This window comes from Lytechinus pictus, chromosome 16 (assembly GCF_037042905.1).
Source record: "Lytechinus pictus isolate F3 Inbred chromosome 16, Lp3.0, whole genome shotgun sequence".
NCBI classification, from domain to species: Eukaryota; Metazoa; Echinodermata; class Echinoidea; order Temnopleuroida; family Toxopneustidae; genus Lytechinus; species Lytechinus pictus.
Genome location: NC_087260.1, coordinates 25,376,167 through 25,403,126, shown reverse-complemented (window position 1 = coordinate 25,403,126; position 26,960 = coordinate 25,376,167). Strand labels below are relative to the sequence as shown.

The window sequence follows — 26,960 nt, the reverse complement described above, 5'->3', positions numbered from 1 at the left end:
TGAAATTTAGGGTGTAGTGTTGGGCAAAACAAACACCAACCGTAACACCTGCATTGAATTTTGACTGGTGTATGGGATCAATGTTACTTGGTGTCAAACTCCTTTAATGCGAATGATATCATTTTACCTTTACACCAACACCTATAACTAGCACAAACACCTGAACATCATATTAAAATTACCTTATTTACAAATTATAGCTCACTCTTGGAATAACTCTTGACTTTCCCTTTCCTTGTTGGTAAACAGTGCTGCAGTTGTTTAGAATATGAATACAACCCTCTCTGCATATAAAAGCTGAAAATATGAAGGACCGTGCAGAAGTGTGTCTTAACCCACCTCCGCAAATCATCGCCCCCATGTACATGAAAGCTATATTGATTGGGATTGCCTAGTGTTTGCATGCACCCACGTATCAAAAAACTATTACAATCCCTGAAATTCTACCTGTGAAGGTGTTGACTTGTGAAGATATTGATGATTACGGTCAGCATTCATTAACCTATTTTGTAAGGCTTTCCTCTTGTCAAAGATATGGTAATAGAAGTTTAGTTTTTGTTTAAGATGGTGGTTGAGGTGCTCTTTTGGGGTATTACATCACAAGACCTTCGGCGATGGATGGACTGTCTGTTTTCACCTTCCGCTTCTTCACACTTGTCATCTTTTTAGAGAAGGCATAGTAAGGTGGTGATATATGCTGAGTTGAAAAGTCCATTCTTAAAGAAATATTTACAGGTGTTTGATGGAATAACTGAGTTTGATGAAAGAGTGACTTTCACTCTTTCTAGAGTGAATTCAGGGAGTCTGTAGAGTAACTACAGTGTTAACCTTTCTCGTCTTCACACTTGTCATCTTTTCAGAGAAGGCATAGTAAGGTGGTGATATATGCTGAGTTGAAAAGACCCTTTTTAAAGAAAATATCTACAGGTGTTTGATGAAAGAGTGACTTTCACTATTTTTCTAGAGTGAATTCAGAGAGTCTGTAGAGTAAATGATGATTTGTCAGTGTTCTCTGAAAAGAAAGAGTTCATTTTACCCATATATTTATTGTCTTTGATGGGGTTATAAGGAACTTGTTGCATAGAAGTTTTTTTGAGTAACCTCACCATCCAATGATATCTTCCCTGGAATCCTTGAATTTGATTGGCTGTTGAGCATCGTTACCATTGAATGGTACAGATACCATTAGTAACTTTTATGCTACAGGGGCACAGGGCAAATTTGTTTCAGAATGTAAAAAAAAATGATGTAGTTATTTGAAATTGATATACTTAGGATGCAAAAGCCTATGTACATGTAGTATGCCTAGCAATAGCAAGTGAAGCTTAAAACTCATTGAAATGTCTATGCTCCCCAGGGAGTGGAGAAAGTGCATGCATTTTGTGTGTGCATGCCAGGATCCCCTGACTGGGTAATGATGTGATCTGTAAAGTGTGAGATATGGTTCTGATGTATTGAGCACTATATAAAAGTGGAATAGTATTGGAGTTAAGGTTAGGTGAGACTGAATACTTTTCATTTTTTAACGATTTAAGTAAACCAGAGCAGTAAATTAATACCTTGTTATACTTTCATCCATCATGCATACAAGTAATGCTTCTGTTATTATTAAATCATACTGACTCAGTTCGCTTCATTTTTTTTTCTGCTGAAGTTTCCTGTCATGATAACGATATGGAACTCCAAGAATTGAAGCCATAATTTCATTAGTTGTTGAGTGCTGTTGCCATGGTAATCAATATTGATGGCATTGTTTTTATCAATTGTAAGTTCAGGCTCTCTGTTTTCTCTAAGTCCTTCCTGGTTACCACTCTTAATACTTTCAATTATTATTATTTTTTAACCTCTTTATTTTCATATTTCTTAGTGATAATGGTATCTTATTGAGATGTGGAAAATGTGGGCTTGATCTGGTCGAGTTCAAACATCATTATAACGAATGACTTGACTAATTTCTTTCAAGAAGGAGATGATTGTATTGGCGCCATTGTGAAGGAGAAAAAAAAAGTTCCATGTTTCCTTGGCAGGATCCCAAGTAGTCTTTGACTGATGTTGCTCATGAGTTATTGAGTAGGCTTGATTTTAATTAAATGCCCGATTGAAAGAGTTCACTATAATCCTCTCACTAAACTTGTATTTGTAAACGTTGAAGATTATGGAGCATTGTAGCTGATATATTATCAAATGATTTCAATATTTTGATATCATTATCTCAATGATAAAAACCATAATCATTATCACCATCTTCATTCTTATCATGCACATCTTCGTCATTATCATAATTATCCTCATCCTCCTCATCATCAGTCAGTCAGTCATCATCATCATCATCATCAGTCAGTCAGTCATCATCATCGTCACCACCACCACCTCCATCATAATCATCATCATCACCACCATCATCAATAATAACCTCAATAATTCATTTTCATCTTTAATATCATGTTTTATTATGAAAAAATTTCAATTTCACTTGTTTAATATGGTAAAACATGATTGTTCCATTTATCAATCTGAAATGAAAGTGCATTCATGTATTCATTAAAGGTCTGTTCTCTTTTCTGCTTGTTTTTACAGTAACAGTCTTCATCATACACTGACAGATCTCAAGCCTGCTACTGAATACCAACTAAGGTAAGAAATGATATCCTACAATAGCACACTTTACGGCTATAAACCCCAGTTCAATTAATACCTTTTTAACCCCAGGAGCACTGTTTCCATAGGCATTTAGTTTTCCATGATTGCATTCAATGATTTTCGGTTCAAGGAATGTCTTCCAAAGCACTTGCATTTATGTGAAATGCTGAAAAAAATCATAATTGCCCGTTTTTTTAAAATAAATTGATCATCTTTATTTCATAATCAAATAGAGAATGTAAAATTTACCTAGATCCTTATAGTCCAATTATTTGAGCGTAAGTCTGAAGATTCTCCTCAAAGCAATACTGCTGAACAAATTATGCAATGGATGTTGGTCCTTTTTGGGCAATCTGTTTCGTGAAGGTTTGTATGTCTGGGTCGCGGCTAGGTACAGGAAACAGTGGTCGAGGGCAGGAAAGATACTTTACAAATATCATCCTGTTTCACCAAATATCGTCCTTGATAACATTTGACCTATCCAACCATCCTCTCTCATTCTAACCACTTGTCTTTTTTAATTTGTAAGAAGTCCTCCAAAAAGGTTGTCAAGATGGTCAGTAATCTTTTGACGTCATGAAATTTGTATTTTGAAGTACTTTGAAGTATTTTGAAATATTTCAAACATCCAGTGAGTATTTGTCTTTTACTTTTAGTCTGAAAACATTTGAGAATTGTCTTCAGGGGACTATTGATAAAATTGATTAAAAATTATGAAAACCATTGAAATTGAATTCTTGAAAGTTTGAGGACTAAAACAGAAAACACACCTACCCCTGTTTTCAAAATTGACCGAAAGGTTTGATATAAAATTAAAAATGAGATTTGGCCAGATTTGTACAAAAAAATTCATTTCAATTGAAATTTTAGATGCTATTTCAAGAATGGTGGTTTTTTGTTTGTTTCTGGTGAAACCCCAGGTTATCTATCATAGGACAGGACTAGTAATTCTCATATCATAATTGATAGGTCTACATGTTGAACAATGGAAACGTGTCTATCTAGTGACAGAAAGATGAATACAATCAACTGAAATAGAGGCTTATTTTGTATTAAGGAAGCATGAGATTACTGGTGTTTACACTAATGTGATTTACGAGGACATTGTGTACCAGAGCTGTCACATGTTAGTACATTATTCAATACGCAATAACCAAAAAAGGAGATACAAGATACAGTATCATTTACATTGTCTATGTCTATTGTGAATTTAATCAGATCCTAATAAAAAAGGATAAATGCAGAGGAATATCAAAGTACATTATTTTTAATCATGACACTGGCAGAATACTGTAATTTGATACAGAGAAAATGGGGGATGTTCTAAACAATCCTGGTTGATTTTAGTGGTTGAAATTTGATGTGATATTTCCTCTTTCTGAGTTCATGAATGAACCTTTCACATCATGATTATAAGTCTCAAAGGAGAATGAATCCCATGGAAAAAGTTTGCTTGTGTGAAAGCAGAAAAAAAATTAAAGAAAAAGATCAACAAAAGTTTGAGCAAAATTGGTCAGTAATAAGAAAGTTATGAGCATTTGATATTTGAGATAACTACTGCTATGGAGATCCTCCCATTGGCAATGCGAGCAAGACCTGTGATCAATGAAGTACAACTCTCCTCTTTGGACACTGAAAATATCCCCCCAAAACTCTTTGCTCATTTTAATAATAGGACAAACAATTCTTCCATGATAAAATATTGTGAAACCTGTTACATGTCCCCTCACAAAAAAGAACACCTAATCTTGCAATAGACTAGATGGATAAAGAGAAAATGTGAGTGAAATATGTACTACAGTAATCAGGAATTTGTACATGTATGTGTTACATCACAGATCTTGGTCGCATTGCCGACAGGAGGATCTACATCGCACTTGTGATCTCAAATCAAATGCGCAAAACTTTCTTATTATTCATTCATTCTTCCTTAAATGTTTGTTGATCTTTTTTTAAATATTTTATTTTCTTTCTCTGTGGGAATATAATAATTAATAGCACCAACTTAGATACTATATAAACAATATTCCATTCTCATCTTGTCTGTGTGGAGTATTAATAGATGAGACTTTAATCATGAAATTTTTTATGTATAGCTTGTACTAGCCCCACATTTAAAATCAAGTTTCATTTTCAGTACATCAACTTATAGGTGCAAGAGTGATATTGTCCAAGAAAGTTGCTATTTAGGTATAAAGTGTCTCTAAAATATGGCTTCGTACTCGTTAATTATTTCTCCCATGATAGTACAATATTCCCAAAATTAATTTCATACATCTAGAACTCTGAATATTGTAATCTGCAACCGATTGTGGTTGTACTCATAAAAGTAAAGTCATTCTCTGTGCGGACATTGAGTTGAAGCTAAAAACATCCAACTTGAGTTTATTAAACTTGATCAACATATAGATTCTAAGTAATTGAAAAGCAATCTTTCTATTTCTGTCTCTTTTATGCCTTCACTTTAGGATATATATTTCACACAGGTTTATAGCCTAGTGCCCACGTCACATTTTATTGTCGAAGCAGTTTATGGTTGGGCAGTAATTGTTTAAAAATGTTGGATTACATTGATATGCATTTATTTAAGGCTATTTTAGGATCTGTCCCTGGAATAATGGCTCAGATTAGAAAAGTGGAAAATGAGTTTGAGCAATGAGGTTATTGACGTACAGACTGTCCATTTTGTACATATTCAAACTGATAGAAGGAAGAGAGTTTTATCTATGCATGAAGAAGCCAATTGCATCCCTGTATAAACTTGGCAATTTGACTCTTAAATTTGAAATTGTACCATCATTATTAGATATTTTCATTTTACTGAATGTATAGTAATAGTATGAAAGTCAACCGATGTTATCTTATTTTTTTATTGAGACTTTCTTCCACTTCCAGGGTCATTAATTTATATTTTCTCAGGAAATTGTATTTCATCAGTTGAACTTTTCCCCCTTCTGTTGTATAATAAACAGGAAGACTGTCCAGCCCCCCTCAATAAATTCTTGTTTCTATGCAAGAAGCAAACTTTGATTCTATCTTCATTATACCTGTTATAAATTCTCATTGTTTCCTTCCTTTATGCCATGTTTCCGTTTTACTGATAGCTATTACATGTATGTGGGTAGCATGCTTCTAAAGTTCTTGTTCACATTAATCATGTCAGTTCTTTGTTAACAAAACTAATTAATAAACAAGGATTATCACGAAGAATCACGAAGATTCTGCTAGGATCAAAAGCTTAGGCCCCTTTTTGACTTTCTAATTTACTCCATTGGCTCTCTTTTATTAGATAAGCAGTTTTCAGCAGCTTCTTTTTGCCATTAATAAACAAGGAAGTAGAAATTAAGACTTTAATTAAAAATGTTTTTTTATTCTAGTTTCATTGAAAATTTAATATTCCTGACTTATGAAACCTGTCACAAACATCCCAGAAAAGTTTATAGTTATTTTTGGGGGGACTTTTTTATCCTTGTCATGCCACTATGGGCGTCTCTTTAGAAAGCATCAAATTTTGTTTTTTATGATCCTTTTGCCTATCAATGTATTTCTTCCCTTTTGTTGAAGAATGATAGGAAAGCTTAAAAAAATTATATGTATATATTTTTTATACCAGCAAAAAACTATCATAAAAGCAAATCAACATATTGCATGGATCAATTGAAATCAAACAAATGGTAATAACATGTAAAATACAAACACAAGAAGAAAATAACATTTTAAAAATAATAATAGTTCTAAGCAAAACAATGGTAACAATAATGGGAATACCACCAAAAATATCTGTGCTTTAGGTCTATGATAAAAGTGATGAGCATGGAAAAGTAAAGTAAACAAAGGGGATGAAATACATGTAGCCCTCATGAGGCATTTTCTTTTTCAGTAATAATAATTATTTAAAAAAAAATTGAATGCTTTTTATAATCCCCCTTTCTCTTTTCTCTCTTGTCTCCCATAGTGTGAGTGCAATATTGGACGGTATACATGGTTCCCCATCACGGCCGGTTATCTTGGAGACCCTTGGCTGTCCACCTGACGTGCCCTCGATGCCAAGGCTCACAAGTAGGACCAAGAACTTCTTAGTCCTGTCCTGGAAGGCATCCAACTCTAATGGGTCCAAAATCCACAGTTATCTGCTGCAATGTGATAAGGTATGCCATGGCTCTGTTTTCTTCTAAAAGAGAAAAGTAAATTTTGTTCAAGAGATTTCTTTTGAATTTCTTGCTGAAGAACCAGATGGAGAATTAGATGGATACCATATTGTCCTTTAATGTCATTTTCTGTTAAAGACACTGAGCTAGCCATAGAACTTCTCTAGTCCATTCCAAGAGATTTTCTTGTTGAATAGAGCCTTAAAACTAAGTATGAATTCTGCATTGTCATAAAGTTCTCCCAAACAACATTACTAGGAGGGTAGCTTGAATGGAGGGGAGGAGAAGGACATAGTTCCTAGAAGGTTGACACGATGATGAGAGTAAGGTTCATCTTATAGTTTCCTGCCCTGACTTGAGAGGCTCCAGGGATGGTCTATTGTTCTGTCATTGCTTAGCATTTGACGTCTGTAATGTGATGTCATTCCAGTGTTCCGGCTGCATGTCACATGATTATGTGTCATGTGTGCTTGAAGGAAAGGGCATTTTAGGGGTTGCCACTTTCCGTTGGTGTCATAGATGCTCCATTTTCATACTTGCTTCTTGGAGGAGGAAGGGGGGTTGAGAAAGAGTTACAATAAAACAACTCTAAAAGTTTAACGCAAATTGTTTATCAACCAATCAGAAGCATGAATTTCTGAGTTGTATTTGATTTGTTTGGTTGTGTTTAAATGCTATTATTTTGCAACTTGCTCCCGAGTCCCAGTATAAGGTCTCCTGCTGAAGCTTAAATTTACATCACTAACAAGATAACCCTGATAGCTCTCACACATTACTTAATTCTAATTCCAATATTGAAAACCAAAACTCAGGCACACACCTATATAGATAGCTATTTCAAATTTTTATTGGGGGCATATGTGGCTATAACAATCATAATTACATTACATGTAGCTTGCAGTACTTCAAAATATCAATTGATAAATTAAAGAGGACTGCGTTGGTTTGTACTTTTGGCTTGCAAAGTTGGTTCATTGAGCTACTGTTTCCTGCAGTTTCATGCTTTTCTCATATTGGAATTAAGATCTTGATGAGAAAAGGGTTTTGTGAAAGTAGGTCTAGTCAACTTCCTTCTCCCTGCTCTGGACATCTGTCAGGGGTTGAACCAGGATTGAAAAGGTCAAGGTGGGGGTCGTATGAGGTCACCAGCTGTAAGTAGGACATCCTGGTGAAACTAGCAATGTTTAGATTTAGTGATGTACTCACCAGGGGTAGTTGAACTTTACCATCCAGCAGCCTGATTGATGGATTGTTTTGAAAAGTTTCATTCATATTTATGGCTCAAGTCAGGTACATGTACAGGCAGGAACCCATGAAAGACGGGTAAATTTATAATCCCTGATTGGGCAAATAAGTCTGTGTTTGAACGGCTTGAACTAGATACCGGTGAGCTAACAGGCTTAGGACGCAATGTCCCTCAAGCAGGGGAACCCTCTGTCAAGATGTGAAACTGTCTAGATAGGGTTAAGCCCTGGTGGGATTAAGAAAAGTAGGTCACATATTGAAAGCAAACATGGATATTCGTGTCTGCCATCTTTCTCTATGTCTTCCTGTATTATTTCATTTGTTCTCTTTCAGTTTCTCATCCTCCATCCTCATTTTCCTCTTTCCATCTCTATTCATTTTTACCTCATTAGACTGTGGAATCACTATTGATGATTTCCTTGTCTACATATTTCGGTCTTTTCAATCTACGGTTTGGGAAATGATTATTAGAACACTTCTACTTATCTCATATAGAGTATGGTCTAATATTATTTGTCAATCTGTAGTTCTGACTCTTGGTCTTATCTCACTCTGTAAGATATGCCTGCTCTTTATTCTTCTTTCATTTATCACTGCTTCATCTTCCTTCATCAATCTTCTTCTCTCATTTATCACTGCTTCATCTTCCTTCATCAATCTTCTTCTCTCCTTCTTTTCTGTATACCTATTTTTGCTTCCCTTTCTTTTAATTTAAATTGATTTCCCTTCCTCCTTTCCTTCAATTTCCCTTTATTCTTTTATACCCTTTCCTCGCATTTTACTTCAATTTCCCTTCTAACTTTTTCAATGTCTTTCCTTTCCCATTCCCTTCTTTTATCCTTTCTTTGAGCTTTTCTGTGTATATCATGTAATTTCTCTTTTATTCTGTTTCTATTCCATTCCTATCCCAATCCCACCCACACTCTTCTGCTGCTCCCTCGCTTGCTACCCCTACATGCATGTTACCTAGCTTGAGCTCCCCTTCAGACCGATGTTTACGTTTCATCAAGTGTCTGTCAAATTACACTACCTTGACATCTCGTCACATCTGACCTCCGACCTAGTTCATCTTCAGCTATCACAAGGTCACACATGTTTGACCTACTTATCAAAATTCAAAACATGAGAGACCATGTTTTTAAAATCTAGCCTGTGGGAAACTTAGCAAAGGAATGGGAAGACACTATTGATATTATGTACTTGAGAACATAATAATGAGATAAAGTGATCATTGTTTATAAATGATGTTGAACTACTGCTTATTCTGGTTTCATGTTTCTGAATTCATGATGCTTTAACAATGAACAAGAGTCCTAACCCTTATTGTTTGTTAATACCATCCCACACATTATGGTTTGTCTTTTACCCAATCGTAAAGTGATATGATGTCAACAATAAAATGTTCACACAGCTTGTCAGAAGTCACATGAAAACATCCAATAGAAATTGTAATTTCTTAATTGCGGGGATGTCTTAGTAATCATATAATCAGCCATGTTTTCAATCCACATTGCATAAATTCACCCAAATTTTCTCGATTTATTGAAGTATTTTTAAAAATTCTGAACCCTAAATAAGTTATAGCTGCAAGATCTGATCCTATACTAGTGTAAGGTATGTGGTGACTATAAGATTCGCATGGTAGATATTTATTTTGTTTGAATGGATATGAGGTCATCAAACATTGTGCCTATGTTTGATGACTTCATAAGTAAAGGCATACAGCTACTTCAGTTCTCACAGTTTTTATATCTAGCAATATATATATTTTTTCCTTTTTTTCCTTCCTCTTTTCAATTGATTGACTATTTTCTCTTTTCTGCTCCTTTACCTCTGTCTCCGTTTCTTTCCGTTTCTCTCTTTCCCTCATTCCTCCTCTCCCTATTTCATTTATTCTTTATTTGTATAGGGTAACGGTTCGAGTGGCTATGTAGCAATATATGAAGGCCCAGACAAGCAGTACAAAATCACCAAGCTTCAGCCATCCTCTCTATACAGGTTTAGATTACAAGCCATCAATAGCCATGGATCAAGGTAAGAACTGTGTTCACATTCTAGTGAAACGTATTCCAAAACATATATATCTAGTTCATACCCCTTTCATTGATTTGTGGATGTGGATCAGATGCAGCTTATAAGTATTCTTGAAAGGTCTAAGACCAGAATAATCCTGATTACTTGAGTACTGCTTTTAGTAGGACTTGATCCGCAGTTCCGCACTCCATCTCATCTGTGAATTCATGACGTATGGTGCGGATTGTATCTGAAGTAATGAACACAATTTGCATTGCTGGGTCCGCACTATTCTGATACGCATTGAGTCCGGACTATTTGAGGGCAGACCTGTTCATTAAAAGGGGCATATGGATCTAGGTAAGAACTGTTCCCACTCCCGTGGAATGTATTCCTTATCCAAAACATATTTTTGAATGTGTTGCCATGTTCAGTGGCATTTCAAGCAGTGATCAATAAATCAATACTGCTTTAACGGAAGTCCAATCTCGGAGGATATCAATTGAGTAGTTTATGACTTAACCTTAAACTTTGGAACTGAACCTGAGGGTGACGCATCCCAATTTTTAAACAGCTTTCACTTTTGGTTTGTTAATTATAATACCCTATGTGCTTATCTGAATGGTAGCCACTGTTCTATGTAGCAAACTTAAAGCTTTTATCCATGGACAATCAGAAAATGAAATATCTGTGGGAATCACTGAATTGCACAGAACAGATGATTTACATTTCTTGTATTCTATAAGATGTTTTTGTATTGATTCCTTGTTTAACATGATTGAGAGACTCATAAATCTTCAATCAGTTTTATCTGGAACAAGAAACTGTTTGGAATATCTTGCACATATCTGTTTCTATAATTCCCACATGCCTCATAGATATCCAGAAGAAATCACAAATTGCATTTGATTATAAATTTTTATTGTACAAAAGAGTTATATTTGTATTGAAATCTTTCTATAGTGAACTCACTCTCTCACTGTTGGTGGATTAGCTATGAAATGATTTCTGTCGCTCAAGTTGCGATTATTTTCCAAAATAGGTTTTAGAAAAAAAGTATATTCTGATGATTTTTACCTGACAGAAAAAAAAGATTTTTGGTTACAGAAAATGTTTGCATTCATGTTTGAGCAAGAAACGTTATTTCTTAAACACATGTCCAAAAAATAACAACAATCCATTCTTAGTCTACATTGTATTCACTTATGAACTGGATTGCTGTATGTTGGTAGTACGCCTACTTTAATGATGGAGATTATTTTACAGCACGAATAAATGAAAATTGAAATCATCCTCAAAATCCATATCTTTATACATGACTATCTCTTTCCCCTTCTCTCTACAGTGGGTTCAGCGAGGAAGCAAAGTTCTATACATCGGGTAGCGTACCCCCAGTACCCAGTCCACCAACCCTTATAGAAGCTCTTGCCAGGAGTTTGAAGCTTCAATGGCAGAGGGGTCCTGGTGACATCCATGGGTACTGTCTAGAAATGGATGATGAATCAAAGGTAAGAAACAAGGATCCAGGACCGGTATTCAATTCAATACCTAAGCCAGAATTTCAAGTATTTTACTCAGTATTTTGTTTAAGTACAATACTTAACCATCTTTGGTATTCAATCTCATTGTATGATTAAGTATTTTGCTTATATCTAAGTCAGCCGTTTGCCTTTCGTGCAGTTTACAAACGTGATACGTGCAGTCATGCATTCTGCATCTGCGCACAGATGAATTCATACATTGCACGTTATTTGGCTCAAACTTTATGATGTCACAATGATTATCAGGAAGTATTTTGCTTAAATTTGGCTTGATAAAGTATATTACTTAGATGTGATTTGAATACGAGTTTACACATTTTTACTTAGCCAAGTAAAATACTTAAGAATTGAATACCGGCTTAGGACAATTGCTCCTGTATACAGTTTCCACATTTATAAATCATAACCACAAACATGACCCTAACCCTTGTCATAATTCACACAGTATTCTCAACAAATCCCAAATCAAACAAGTATAGAGAAATTAATGATGGAACACATTGTTGTATGAGTAAATATCAGGCATCAGTGTTGCCTCATCTTTCATTCCTTAAGCGCTATAAATATATGTAAGCGTGGACTCTGTCTTTGTCTTACGGAATCTTTACTGGAATCGGTTCATTTGCAACTACATATTTGATTTAAAGATATGTGAGATTAATAACAAACTTCTGACCGATTAAATGATAGAAAAACTTTTATAGGAAGCAACATAATTTATTAATTGCAGATGGGCAATGCCATAAAGTATATAAACGCCCGATGCTCTCGAATCATCGTGGCATGAGCAGTTAGTTAAGTACAAAAGTGTTGATTGCTTTTTGCAATTCCTCCAGTTGCAGTACTATTTGGACCTATTTTAAGTTTTGTTAGACTTCCAACTTTCTTAATTCTCTGTTAATAATTATGATATTGGTATAAAAAGAATTTTCATTCTTTTTCTAGCGCTATGGCTTCCAGGTGGTGTACAGAGGAGAGGAAACAAGTCACTCTTGTAAAAATCTTGCCAGAAATTCAGATTACAAGTTTAGGGTAAGTACCTGTCTGGGTGTTTTATAAAGCTGTTTGTAATACAGAACCCAGGCCCTTCAGTTAGTCCTGTAATAGCATACTGACATTCTGTATTCACTCAAAGAACTAGGTGTAAAGCTTTCATTAAGTTCATAAGGTACCTGAATGAGATATGTTTTTTAAAAATATCGCCATTTTTTTTTTTTTTTTATTGTAGCAAGAAAAAAAAATAGAAAAGAAAATTCTTCAGACCATCTATGTAGTCCATACACTTGTTACAAGGTTGTCCATTAATACTCCTGTAAGACTGGCTATTATGACAAGTTCATCTCCAATTGCACTAAGGATGGGCGACCTTTCACACTACCCGACCTTTGACCCCTGACCTTTGACCTTTGATCCTTTGACAGTTATGTGCCTTCAATGAAGAGGGAAATAGTCGGTGGAGTAGCATAGTGGCCTTTCGGACGATGCCTGACGCACCGCGAGCGCCTTCCAAACCAAGCCTCAAGGGTAAACTGCATTCCACCAGTTTCAAGATCATGTGGGGTAAGTTTAGCATTCATTCTCTATTACATGTACCACAACAGAGAAGTTATATGAAATATGTACATCCAACCCACTTTATTACAGGCCTTCCTGAAATGATTTCTCTTGGTTTTTACATGAAATTCAACTTTATTTCTACAAATTAAGTGAAAGCAAGCATCAATACAATGCTTCATATGAAAAGATGATCTTAGATTATATTATGTAACATTTGTACAAGTCTTAAGAGGGTTAGCATATTTCCAGGTGCTGCTCTACATAGTACAAAATTGATGATGTCATTGTCTTTTGCTGTAGAATGAGAAGTCCTGTTAACCCTAGACTTGTTTCCTCCAATGTCTCCACAAAGTATACATAACAGATTTTCTAAAAAAAATATTGTTCAAATATAAGCCATGTATTTCTAATTTGAAGTGCAGTTTCTTTATATACAGGCTTGAGGATAAGACAATCTTCTTCTGTTTTGTTTTTATTATAAAAATGTGATATATTTCTGTTTTTTTCTTTTCTAGATCCACCCCGGGATTGTGGAGGCTCTGAAATAACATCATATCAACTAGAAAAAGCTGAAGTTAGAAGTAAGTATTCATCTTTTCTTTAAATTGTACAGATATAAAAACTTGATAAGATATAAGGATACTGATACGATATTGCCATCACCATTACCAGGACTCCTGGAGGATGATTCCCTCTAAGTCTTGGGCAATTTTCTTATGAAGAAAGGTGTCTTCCTTGGAGTGTCATCCTAGGGGAGCTATCTTTCAGATAGATCAAGGCTGATGGGAAGTTATTGGATTGGAATCGTATTCGTGAATGCCTAGAACCATCAACATTTTGAATTTATGAGGACTATTTTATTAATTTTGGATGCAGTGTCATGAGGCCTTTTTGAAAAAAAAAAATTGCCAACTGTATAGACCACAGTTCACATGTATTAACTTGACCCAATTTTACAGGCCCTGTTTTTATATCTCTCACAATTTGACATTCATATTTAACACATGCTTTATCCCTCTGTTTGCTAGATGGTCCCTTTTCACCAGCATATAGGGGTATGGAACGGGAGCACCAGTTTGATAATCTAAAGCCAGGATGTACTTACTACCTTCGAGTCTCATGTACGAGTAAAGGAGGAACGAGTCCAGTAAGTACCCCTCCACCCTAAGCACCATCACCACCACTACCACCATTACCACCACCACTATCACCACCACCACCATCATCATCATCACTATCATCACCACTACTACCACCCCTGCCATATCACCACCATCATCACTATCACCACCATCACCACCACCACCATCACCACCACCACCACCACCACCATCATCATCACCACTACTATCACCACCATCACCACCACCACCATCATCACCACCATCATCACTATCACCACCATCACCACCACCACCATCACCACCACCATCATCATCACCACCACCATCATCACCACCACCACCACCACCATCATCACCACTACTATCACCACCATCACCACTACTGCCACCACTACCATATCACCACCATCATCACTACCACCACTACTACTACCACCATCATCACCACCATTATCACCACCGCCATCACCACTACCGCCACCATTACTTCATCTTCAAATTATCACATCCTGTTTTCACTACATTTGACATTAAGTTAGACCAACCCATTTCTGTAGGGGCCTTTCAAATTGATTCTGTGAAGGATTTTACTTCTTTAATTTTTTGTTTAATTGAAAAAAATTGTTTTGTTGTTTGCAGTGTTCGGAAGTGTTTAGTATAACAACGCTACCCATAGTACCAGGCCAAAGTCATTCACCTAGAGTTCATGGAAAACCTAAAGCTACTTCAGTCAATTTGAGATGGGGTAAGTTCTGATTTTCCTTCTGACTTCTAATATCATTTGCGAATATAATCAGTCGTACCTTATTCCTTGTTGAAACAAAGATCCTGGGTGGTAGAAAGCGCTCCTACATGCAGCCAAGTTGAAGGACAAAAACAATAAAACACCTGTGCGTTAGCTCATGTATCGCCTCCCTGATAATCAAATTCATAAACTTCAAAGGATCCAAAACTCGGCAGCGAGACTCATAACAAGAACGAGGCGCAGCGAACACATAACACCCATACTACAAGAATTACACTGGCTTCCTGTAAAATCCCGTATTGAATACAAGATATTACTCCTAACATACCAATGCTTACAAGGTCAATCGTCATTCTATCTCAAAGAACTCATTGAACTGTATGTACCCCACAGAAAATTAAGGTCAAACAACAAATCTCTCCTTGTAGTTCCCAAAATTAACACTCAATTCTACGGCGCTCGTTCATTCAAAATGTCCTCTGCTGAACTTTGGAATAAATTACCTGATATTGTTAAACAAGCTAATACTGTAGAATCCTTTAAGTCCCTTTTGAAGACATTCCTTTTTGTAAAATAAGATATACATGTACCTATTAATTGATATTATATATTTGCTCCTCTGTGAACAGGCTTTTCTTTCTTCTCCATTCTTTCTATTCTTCTTTCTAAAGCGCATAGAGACATGATTTTATCGTCGTTATATGCGCTATATAAGCAATGTTTTATTATTATTATTATTATTAAAAATTGGGAATTATGACATTTTCTTTCCCCGGTTTTTTATTTTTTGTCCTTCGACATGTCCGCTCGTGGGAATACTGTATATGTATTGTCACAATTTAACCTGTCTTAACCCTAAATAGACTGGGTTATTTCAAAGCCTATGAAGACGGGGGGGGGGGGGGGGGGGGGGGGTTCAAATGTACTTTTTAAAGTACATTTGAATCCGCCCCCCCCCAGTCTTGTGAGGGTTAAACTAAACTATTTAACAAGAATCTAAGTACACAGTTCTATGGAATGCTACCCCAAAATATAGATCATCCTTCTTTCATTCTATGTGTTATTTATTTTTATTTATTTATTTTAAAAACATTTTACAGCTGATTTATTCTTGTATGATGATTGTATTGTGATAAAGTTTTGTGAGATTATATTTACCCAGTTACCAAACTGATACAAATAGATGTACAGTAGTCACAGTTTTTACATGCAGAAAGTGTATGTTGACATGGAATTAGATATGTCATTGTTTAGCAGAAGGGGAAATACATTAGGAATGCAAGGATAAACAAAAAACCAAATTACCATTTTCCTGAACATTAGCTACAAAAATGAAAGAAGTAATAATGACATGTTGTTTCATAGAAAGCTCGGGGAGGATTTTATAATTACAGGAAATATGTGGGCTGTCCGTTGACATTTCTTTGTGAGTCACATCATGCTTGTTTTACTGTTAGTTTGGAGAATGAATGTATTTTTTGGCCGAGGGGGGGGGGTAGCACCTCAAAAACATATTTTGATCGTAAGGGCTGAATTTAATCTTATTTTTCGTTTAATGTTTCATTTTCATGAAGAAAATAAGTTTTTTGATTATTATTATTTTTTTTTCATTTATTTTTTAATGATCTCAGGGCATTATTGATCTGGAATAAGATTATTGGATGTGAAGTGTGGGAGGAAAATGGGTTGGTTTTGTGGTTTTACAAGGGGTTTCTTATGCATATTGTAAGGATATTAATGTTGAATAAGTAATGGTTTTGAAGAGGATGAAAAGACAATCAGAGGTTCAAAGTGCTAACACACCACCCTTGAGAATGTAAAAGACGACATGTGGAATCTTATTCATAACCCTGATACACCTAATTTGTCAATGACAAAATTTTGATATGTGCATTTAGTACTTTACAAAATCATGTTTTATTTCTATGAGACCTAAATGAAATGATATCAATGTAATTCATGTGTATTACTTTCAAGTCTAACACAGTCTTTAATAGTGAATCATCTTGGTATAAAACCGACAGTGATGTATCGATATTGATATTAATTTTCATTTTGAAAAATCCATGGGATTCAAGTTTCATAAAACATTTAGGATTGATTACTCATATTTCTTGCATTGGCTTTATTAATACTTTCCTCTTGATATTATATGCTGCTAAGAAATTATGATATACATGTAACTCAACAAACTTTCTGCATCTATGGTTTAAAACCTGATCAAGGAGTTAATGTTAGGCTTAGATTTTTTTATATCCAAGCAAAAGGACATTTGTCTGGAATCTTTTCAGTAGAGAAAAGTAACAAAAAAGTCTTTCGTGATATTTGGCCAACTCCTTTTTAAATCAAATGTTTAAAATTCATTATATCCTTCCATGGAACTTAAGCTAAGGAATTTGTTGAATGACTTTGATCAAGGATATACAGGTGAATCAAAGAATGTTGAAATGGCATAGTTTTATATCCAAATTCAGTGATCCCCTACCACTTCAGTCAAACATTCATGATCATAAGCATAATAATAGATGTTTCATTCAGATTCAATTTATTTCATTCACTTCAACGTTTTTGCGGGGCAATGTGAGGGTGCATTGTTTCTGATCTCTTGTCATGCTTTGTTTGATTGATGTAATGTAAGTCATCTTCTGTTTTTAACCTAGATTTTAAACCAAGCTATTCTATGTCTTTCCACAGGCATGCCTGACTACAACGGGGGTGCTCCAATCACGGAGTTTTCAGTCGAAATGACAGCAGCTGATAATAATGTTACTAGCGAAGTCCATCGGGCGACAGCAGACATCACAGAGTGTACCGTCAATAGCTTGCTACCGGGAAGGACATATGACTTCAGGTTGAGGTCTTGTAACAAAATAGGGGTAAGTCTGAATGGAGAGAGCTTTGGGAAGAGTGGGTAAAGTAGCAGGATAACAGGGGTAAATTGCCAATTTGTCTTCTGCCAACCTGTCCACTCACCTCATGGTCTATCTTTATTGAGTCTATTGCCATTCCGTCCATCAACATTTCGTCTAACAACCATTTGGTCCAATAACCGTTTGGTCCAATCATCACTTCGTCTAATCACCAGTTCATCTATGACCATTTCATCTCATAACCAGTTGGTGTAATAAAATATTTTATTTTCATTCATTTCGCCCAATTGACACTAAGTCCAATTAGACGAAATGTTTTATGGACTAAAAGGCTATTGGACCATGTGGATAAAGGACGAACTGATAGACCAAATGACAGTAGATGAATTGGCATTAGATCAATTGTGAATAAACCGTTACCAGGTATCTGCTTTTGAAAGGGGCAATGGGTTTTCTTTTTTAAAAGAAAATGCAATCTATATTAGATTATCATGCAAGTGACATAAAGAAAATCCGTCAAACGAGACAATAAGAATAAAAAACAACAAATAATGATTAATCTTCCGAGGCACCTAACCATATTTCCCCAGGGATGATTGTGGCTATGATCCCATGTATTGAGGAAAAGAGTGACGGTCTATTTTGAGCATGGTTTTTGTCATTTTTGTTTTCTGAATTTTAAAGGGTGTTCTTTACTTGTCAGGAACTGAATTATCTAATTCATGTACATGTAGGCTTTGTAAAAGGACCAATCGGTTCCATGAGGGAATAGGTTTTGTGCTTCTTGACATTCATTTTAATCTAATACAATTCAAACTCGTGCATAAATTTATGAAACACAATTCAGTTTCGTATAATACACATTTTCCATGGACTCATTCCTGCGTTATCTTGGCACAGAATTCATGGGTATAGTATTTCTGATTTTGTTATTATACGATTTGGACCTTCACAATAACTACATGTTATCTGTATTGATGATTTGAATACTTCTTGCCTTAAAAGTGGGTTGTTTATTGGAAGGGGGCAAAGCATCCCCTCATCATCCATGTCTGGAGGTCAGGTCAATTTCCTGCATCTTCAAGGGGAGTTTCCCCTCAATCACCAGGGGAATTTCCCCTCGACCCCCAGGGGAATTTCCCCATTCTCATCAGAGTCAATCCTGTATTAAGACCTTGCAGTAAGGCATATCTGCATGTCAGAACAGCTTGATATAATTCAGATTTTCAGGTCTTAAACACAAGTTAGTTAGTCACATGATTATGAGCCTGTTGATATCGGATGAAAATATTACATGTGCTTTTTCCCTTTCCCTTGAACGGTCCCAAATTGTAATCATGATGTAATTTTGTTGTCTGAGTAGACATAATTAGATTTCCTTTTGTACAATCGCTTAAGAGTCATCAAAAACCATTAATGATTGGGAATGTGCATGTCTACTTCACTTAATGTAAATGTTTGAAGCATTCTTTATTATGTACTGAATACGTTAGAAAAAAATCCAGTTATATAAGTTTGGAAAATGGTTACCCCCCCTCCCCCTTTCCCTCAGAAGTGATATCCTTATGCTTTATATAGTCATATCATTGTACATTCAAAAGGATAGAACATGAAACTTTACTGATCGATTGATAAGCTTACCTGATATTTCTAAGAGACTCTAGTGACCTAGTGTTCATGCTTATTTCTAACTTATATTTTATTTCCATTGACCATCATTTTGATGGAGAAGTTCAGGGATTTTATTCTTTCTTTAACAAAACTCTCTGACGTGACTGGTACAAGAAGGACAACCATCAATAGTGATCAACGCTATTAAACTTTGATATCTGTTTCCTGCTTCATTTCCATCTCAGTATGGGCCCTATTCAGAACCTCTTCGAGTCAGTACAGGGGCGGGGCCTCCCGATGCTCCTACTGAGCTGACTGCATCCTGTGTCACCACCTCTATTGTCCTCCTCAGCTGGCAGAAACCTTGTTTCAACGGAGCTGACATCACAGAATACAGAGTGGAGAAGGCATCAGAGAATGGCACTTTCTCATTAGTAAGTTGTATTTGGAACATTCTGGTTAGATCTTTACATCCTGAATTTCAGATTTTTGTCACTCATGAGCTTTAAAGGGAAGTCGCACTGGCATGGTCTGCCTAATTACCGGCAATATTTATATTTCCAGATCAATCTCTCTCATTTAATTACTTCGTAAAGGCTTTGGTGCGTTACAAATCACATCTATTATTTCTCTTACAGGCATATAGCGGTTCAGCTACCACTTGTGAAATCCGAGGTCTTCAACCAGCCACCTACTACTACCTAAGGGTCCAGGCTCTCAACGCAGCCGGCCATGGACCGTTCAGCTCCGTAGTCACATGTCAAACCCTACCCTCCTCCCCCGAGGCTGTACCCTCGTTACGAGTAGTCTCATCCACCTCAGACTCGTTACTCATCCAATGGACGGAGCCCAGCGACTGCGGCTCAGAGATCATTGCATACAACCTAGACATTGGAGAAGGCCAGCCTATCTTTGTGGAGGGCAACGTTACCCAGTACTGTGTAGACCAGTTGGAACCTGATACCAAATATAGGTAAGTCACCCTTGACATGCAAGTCTGGAAGCACAATTGATTTATCTAGTTCTTGATTAGCTACCTTTTAAAAATGAAGACAAGCAGCTGTCTCAGTGTCTCTTTAGACAAAGTTGTCTTATGATATATACTGCACCATCCTCGACTTAAAGAGCAGAATAAATTTTAATTTTAACAACTCTTGGGGAAACTCTTCTGCAGACTGGAGAAGCTGTCCTTGGGGAGTTGGATAGTTTTACCCAGAAAGGATATCTGTTGGGAGAGCTATCTTCAGTGAGCTGATTGTTATCTTCTTGGGGAGTGTTCAGGTGGCTACTGTATTTAAGAGTTGTCACGGAACAGCACAAAATGTTATGATGGTGAACAATGAAAAACTATAACATTTGAAAACGATATGGATGTTTGATTGAAAAAGAGGGCTCAAAGACAAAGGTTACCTCTAATCAAACACTGCCTCATCTCCTCATAGGATACGAGTCCAAGCCCTTAACAGCATTGGTGAGGGTCCTTACAGCGCTGTCTTGAAGGCCATCACAAGAGCTCTACCGCCAATCCCACCAAGGTTAGAATGTATCTACTACAGCCATCAATCACTCAAACTAAAATGGGGCGATCAAAACAGGACGGTTGGAGATTCCAAGTCACTCAACTTCACTTTGGAAATGGAAGACAAGAGAGGAAGGTAAGTAGAGTACTGTCTTCAAGAAATGTTCAGGAATCATTAAGCGCTGTTGACGGGTCCCAGGTACACATGTCTCACCCGAAGACTGCACCCCCCAAAAAACATTTTTTCAGAGATAAAGGATGGGAAACTGAAGAATAAAGAGCTCCATTCTTGGAGTGCCAAAGGTGGACTTTGGAGGAGAGGAGAGCTAAAGACAACGGCAGACAGTTGTGTTGAGTGATTTTGCGACAGTACCAGACCTATGCTAGATTGATACCTGGATGCCTGTTAGAAAAAATAAATAAACATAAATGTTGGATGTACAATCCAAAATACAGAAATCATATGAGTACATTCATTTAAATGCAACAATGCAATAACCCCGTTTATGCTTGATGTTGATGACAGGTTTGTGGTAGTCTACTCTGGTGTCAACGTCACTCAAAAGGTTACAAGGTTAAGTGAAAGCACAACCTACAAGTTCAGGATACTTGCCAGCAATGAGGCAGGAACGGGACCCTACTCAGAAGATTTTGTCTTTGCCACAACGAAGGCTCCACCTGTAACGCTGAAAGGTAAGCTCAAAGATTGTGCTTGAAGAAAGATTTAATTCTGGTTGTAAATCTCAATAATGGAGGAAATTGTGTCTTAAATTGCACATAAAGACGTGTGTTTGGTGAAAAACAGTGGAATCGTCATAATGGTAAAAAAAATTAACTCTAGATTATTCCAAAGGTCACATGCACTGTACACCAAATGATGCACCACAGTTGTCTGCCCAACAATCTCAACTGTAATTTTCCTACATATTTAAAACAAATTTTTAAAGTGTTCTTGTTAACCCTCAATCTCCCGGGGTATTTTGATTCTTGTCAATCCCGGGGGGGGGGGCCATTATGGCCCCCCCTTAAGATCTCGGCCGCCGATTGCGCGAGCGACGCAAAAATTTGCACACTGGTAGTGTGCGATGTAATCTACAAGGCTGTATGGTAAAATTTTCCAAAATAATGAGATTTTATTTTATATGAATTAATTATGCTAATTTATGCATAAATCATACTTTTTGCTATAATTCACTAAATAAAGCTCCTAGAATGCTAATTTTTGGTAAAAAAATTCTTTGTAGCAATCTTAACAATCGCAATAAAAAAAACTTTGGTTCGGAAATCAATTTCTTATGTATTTTATTGTTTTATGAATTTCTTATGTATTTCTTTGTTTCTTTACTTTTTGTTTTTTATTGTTTTTTCAATGGAAATCATTCCAGACTTAGTTCTGATCATAAACAAGGCAAAATTAATTCAGTTTAATCAGTAAAAGTAGAAATAATGATACATTTATGAATTTTGGCTAAATACACAATTTGCATTGGATTTGTACATGAAATCACGTTTATGAGCAATTTTGGGTCTGACATGCACTTACATAATGTTGCGTAATGTCGTAACCGTGTACCCGGGCGTCACAAATTTGGTCTCAAAATTTGCGCGAGACTTGAAAGTAAAAAGTCAGTGAGCGGCGAGGTCAAAAAAATTTGCGCAGCAGATATATCGCGAAAATTGTCAAGGGGGGGGGCCATTATGGCCCCCCCCCCCCCCCGGGAGAATTAGGGTTAAGGGAATAAAAGGATTTTACAGCTCTCACTGAAGCTTTGTGGAGCTAAATCACCAACAAGATTGCATCAAGTGTTCTATCTCTTACTCTCTATTTTGAATCTATGTTGCAGCACCCGTCTTGGAAGTTGATCAAGATTCTTGCCAGATCTCTTGGGCCGAAGCAGTTCTCCATCAGCAGGATGATCTCATGCATTATCAATGTCAGTACCAGAGAACAAGGGAAGGGGAAGCAAGGGTGGTAAGTGTACCTCTCTTAATCCTCAGTTAATCCCTAACCTCAGTTAATCCCTGATCAGTCAATCAGTAATCCAGAGTTTTCAATTGGTTCAGTTCGTTGAACAGCGTTGGCCTCTCACTTCAGTGAATCCTCTATCCTCAACCCATCGGTCTTACTCTCCTCAACTTGCTTCTTCCATATCTGCCTTAATGAAATGATTTGATTTGATGTCATAGGTGTACTGACTGTGGTCCACTGTTTGTATACAAGCCTTAAATTGTTGTAATTATGATCCACCTAATGAAATGATTTGATTTGATTTGATAGATCTACCGTGGTCCCGAGAAGAGCTTCAAGCTAGAACACCTTGAGCTGAACATTGAGCACCGAGTACGAGTGTGTGCCATCAGGGTACCAGGTGATGGATCATCAGAGCTAGTAGGGATCTACAGTCCTTGGGCTTCATTCACCATCACACCACCGGCGGCAAAGGAGGAGGCGCTCATGGCAGACGGGGATGGGGATGGATTGACGGACCTGGATTCCAAGCCGATGGGGGACAGTCAGCTGGCGATGATCATCGTGGCGTGCTTCTGCGTTATAGCCATCCTAATTGCCGTCTTTCTTCAATGGTATCTAGGTTCGTAACAGGAGTGGCAGGTGAAGTGATGGACCAAGATGGCGCCCTCTATGGCTTAATGGAGGGCAGGGAAGTTCCCCCTCCCCCTCCTTTTATTCTTCAAGGCATTGTCGCTGACTAGGACCTGTAGGACTTCATCATCTGGCCAACTTCACAGTTACCTCTTAGCCTCTACGCATCCCGTGGTATTCGGTCTATTCCTTCTTCGGCATTCTACAACGTGGGGAGATATGTCGGCTGGCAGTTAGTATTAGCCCTGTGATGAGCACCATTAGACTATGCCCAGAGCAGAGCCTGATTTCGCTTGATATAGATTTCAAATTTATTTGCTTTCATGATACAAATAAGTCTTGTTCTTTTTTACGATAACTATAAGTTAGATGATGGAGTGGAGTATTCGCTCCATGCATGACACTTAATGGGCTAAAGACTGATGGGTCGTGAAGCAGTGACTGACATCATCCGGTCAAAGCATGCCTTTCTCAAGGTGAAAGTAAGATACCAAATTGCAAAATATTTAGGGGTTATTGATGAAGAATTATATTCCACTGATCACTGCCTATACAGTGTGAACTAACAGACCTTGTCCACTTTCATTATTGAGATTTGAAATCCTCACTTTACTTCCACATAAGTAGCTTTTTAAGTAGAACATATTACCTCTGATAATCTATGTTTTAGCTGTCTCTTGTAATTAATTGTTGTGTACCTGTGCACATTGTACACATACTACACATACATTAATTGTAATTTACATTGTTTTGAGTGAAGAATTCTGTCACTGTGATATGGCAATGTTTATATAACCTTGCCATGATGCTTTTAATGAGGGGTTTCTGGAAGGTTTACTCTAAAACAAAATGCCACCTACACAGATGTCGGTGTATTGTAGGTATTTTTGGTATTAAGGCAAAAAGACAATCATCTTGTAGAAGTCTCTACACACCCAAAGACATCATTCAAACTTGTTATCATTCATATGCTGCCTCAGCCTATAGACTCTATCATATCGCTGAATGTTGCCAAGAGCTAGGAAGTGAAGTTGTAACATGGCTGTTTTATCTTTAGACCTTTGTTCTTCAGATAGAGCAATTCAAGCTAATTTTCAGATTGGCTTGAAGATCATATCAAGAACATATCGAAAAGAGCCTTTCTTCCACCAAAGTTATCCTGTTTGATTTGAGGGTTTGATATTAAAAGCAATGTAGATTATCTGTGCAGTGGCAAGATAAGTTCAGAAACGCTTTTTCTTCTTTCACAGATTGTACCGTTAATATCTATAGAAAGAAAGAGAAAATATAAATCGAGCTGGCATTTGTTTTAAACAATCTCAGTATTAGGGATGAAGTATTTATTTAAAGATTTATTTTAGCAGATTCAAAATGTCTGTTGTTTCGTAGGAATTGTTTCACTGTTGTTTCTAAAGTATATATTTTTTGTGATTCCTTGCTCCAAATGAAACTGGAATAGTTATTCTAAGGATCCATGCCCAGGATTTTAAGATATGAAGTGTATTTGGGGATAGATTGTGAGTCGGCTATGAAAACTGATGGGAATGTCAAGTGATTTGTTTGTAGAGGCTGAAGTAAAATGTAAACTTATGAGCGTGTATTCTAAACTATGCATACCCAATTGCAGTGCAAAGCTCTATCAGTTTATGGTCAATTCATCAACTCAATTTATAACTGTCTGGAATGATAACTGAAGTATTTTTTTTTTCATCAAGGGTAAACGAAAATAGTAAACATAAGAAATATTCCATGTCAACAAATTTTTTTATTTTTTGGCTTCCCATAATTTTAGCATCCCATTATTTACAGCATGGTTACAGCATGGTCTTTGGGCCATGGCATTCAGTGAGAGATAAAATTATAGTAACTAAAAAAGAAAACTTTAATTGAGAAAAAATAAACTGAATGGTGATATTTATTAGATAAATGGACTAGGACAAATAAAACAAGTGGGTTCCAGTTTACTGATTCAGATGAAGTATGACACATTTGGATTAAAATGATGTCAATTATCCTGTGAAATATTGATATGAATGTTTTCATAATACATGAATTTTCTCTCTTTCTCACTAGAATCTGATCTTGTTTTAGCAAAATGAATAACCTCTTGGCAATGTCAAATGATAAAAATGAATACTAAGCAGGAATGCTATAACCAAAGTGCACATACAATGAAATTCTAAGAGTAGATTTTATTTTAGTATAGAATGTTTGCATAGAATAACTCAACTACATGAAGCTCTATTTGTCAAATAGTTAGATATTATATTACAGTATTTCAACTCATTCAATAAATAGATTTATTGGGTAAATATATATATTTATAAACTTTTGTACTGTAAGTAATTTTTTTGTTCTCCAATGCTGACGGGGATTTCCATTGAGAAACCAAACAATTAGCAATTGGAATTTTAATGTCTGAATTTCAGCAATGTTTAATTGAATTTATGAGCATTAATGTATTAGGTCAATGAATTATTACCAGCTGAACTTGCAACTTGAACTGAAACTTCAAAACCTTAAATTGGCAATTTTCATTGAAATTTCCACACATTACTGTGCCACTGTGGTTTAATCCTTGTTTCCATCATTATTCCCCATTTTGTTTTGAAGGGGTTATTTTTCTCCATAGAATTCTTTTCATCTTCTTTTTTTTTTTTTTTATTATAGGCTGGATACAATGACAGGGAAAATTAGCCATTATGTCAACCAAACATTTTGAAAATGAAACCTATGAATACCAATGGTTTTATTTACATGCTACAAATCTTACTGAAACGCAATAACCTTCATTAGTTTTGGATGGGTAAGGGGTTGCTCAAATTTGTTGTGAGTTAGGACTAGTCCGACCCAGTAGTGCGTGGTACATGCAAATTGGCCATCGATGTAAACCAGTGCATTGAATATATTAACACACCAAATGAATCATCAATATATTAGTTATTCATAAACAAGTATGCTCTATTTCAAAGAACAAGATTGTGTTTTCTATTGCAAAATGGGATTAAATTCATTTTTATACTCTGCTGTTGGTGAGGTTCGTGTTGAATCTCTTTCTTCAAGTGACAGCTGATGATATAATCAAATATTTGGGAGTTGGGCATTAATGATATAAACTCTACAAAGGTGTAGTGTTAAAACAAAACACTTACTGCATGATTTTTAGTTCGGAGTTGACGTGTGGTGGTTGTGTTGGAGTAATTGTTACTGGTGTTTTGACAATCTTAAGTCCTATGCACCGATTGCTGCAGATATCTTATCCAGCTGCTATGGATTGGTATTGGGCTAATTTTGATATCAGCACAGCACCAAAATAAAAAAATAAAAGATTGGTCTTGAGATGAG

General features: G+C 36.3%; 1 protein-coding gene across 1 annotated transcript in view; it reads left to right on the top strand.

Annotated features, from left to right (window-relative positions):
* The window catches only part of LOC129279510 (fibronectin type-III domain-containing protein 3A-like), a 51,416-nt gene extending 25,375 nt beyond the window's left edge, over positions 1 to 26,041 (top strand). Inside the window, exons 3-18 of the mRNA XM_054915618.2 lie at positions 2,548 to 2,634; positions 6,596 to 6,788; positions 9,943 to 10,067; positions 11,392 to 11,554; positions 12,533 to 12,619; positions 13,009 to 13,147; positions 13,660 to 13,725; positions 14,173 to 14,291; positions 14,908 to 15,013; positions 17,708 to 17,889; positions 19,740 to 19,928; positions 20,133 to 20,467; positions 20,937 to 21,149; positions 21,540 to 21,706; positions 22,858 to 22,985; positions 23,292 to 26,041. Of these exons, the coding sequence (XP_054771593.2) occupies positions 2,548 to 2,634; positions 6,596 to 6,788; positions 9,943 to 10,067; positions 11,392 to 11,554; positions 12,533 to 12,619; positions 13,009 to 13,147; positions 13,660 to 13,725; positions 14,173 to 14,291; positions 14,908 to 15,013; positions 17,708 to 17,889; positions 19,740 to 19,928; positions 20,133 to 20,467; positions 20,937 to 21,149; positions 21,540 to 21,706; positions 22,858 to 22,985; positions 23,292 to 23,612 (2,620 nt within the window). The 3' untranslated portion in view covers positions 23,613 to 26,041. The remainder of the gene's footprint in view (positions 1 to 2,547; positions 2,635 to 6,595; positions 6,789 to 9,942; positions 10,068 to 11,391; positions 11,555 to 12,532; positions 12,620 to 13,008; positions 13,148 to 13,659; positions 13,726 to 14,172; positions 14,292 to 14,907; positions 15,014 to 17,707; positions 17,890 to 19,739; positions 19,929 to 20,132; positions 20,468 to 20,936; positions 21,150 to 21,539; positions 21,707 to 22,857; positions 22,986 to 23,291) is intronic.
* Positions 26,042 to 26,960: the final 919 nt, after the last annotated feature.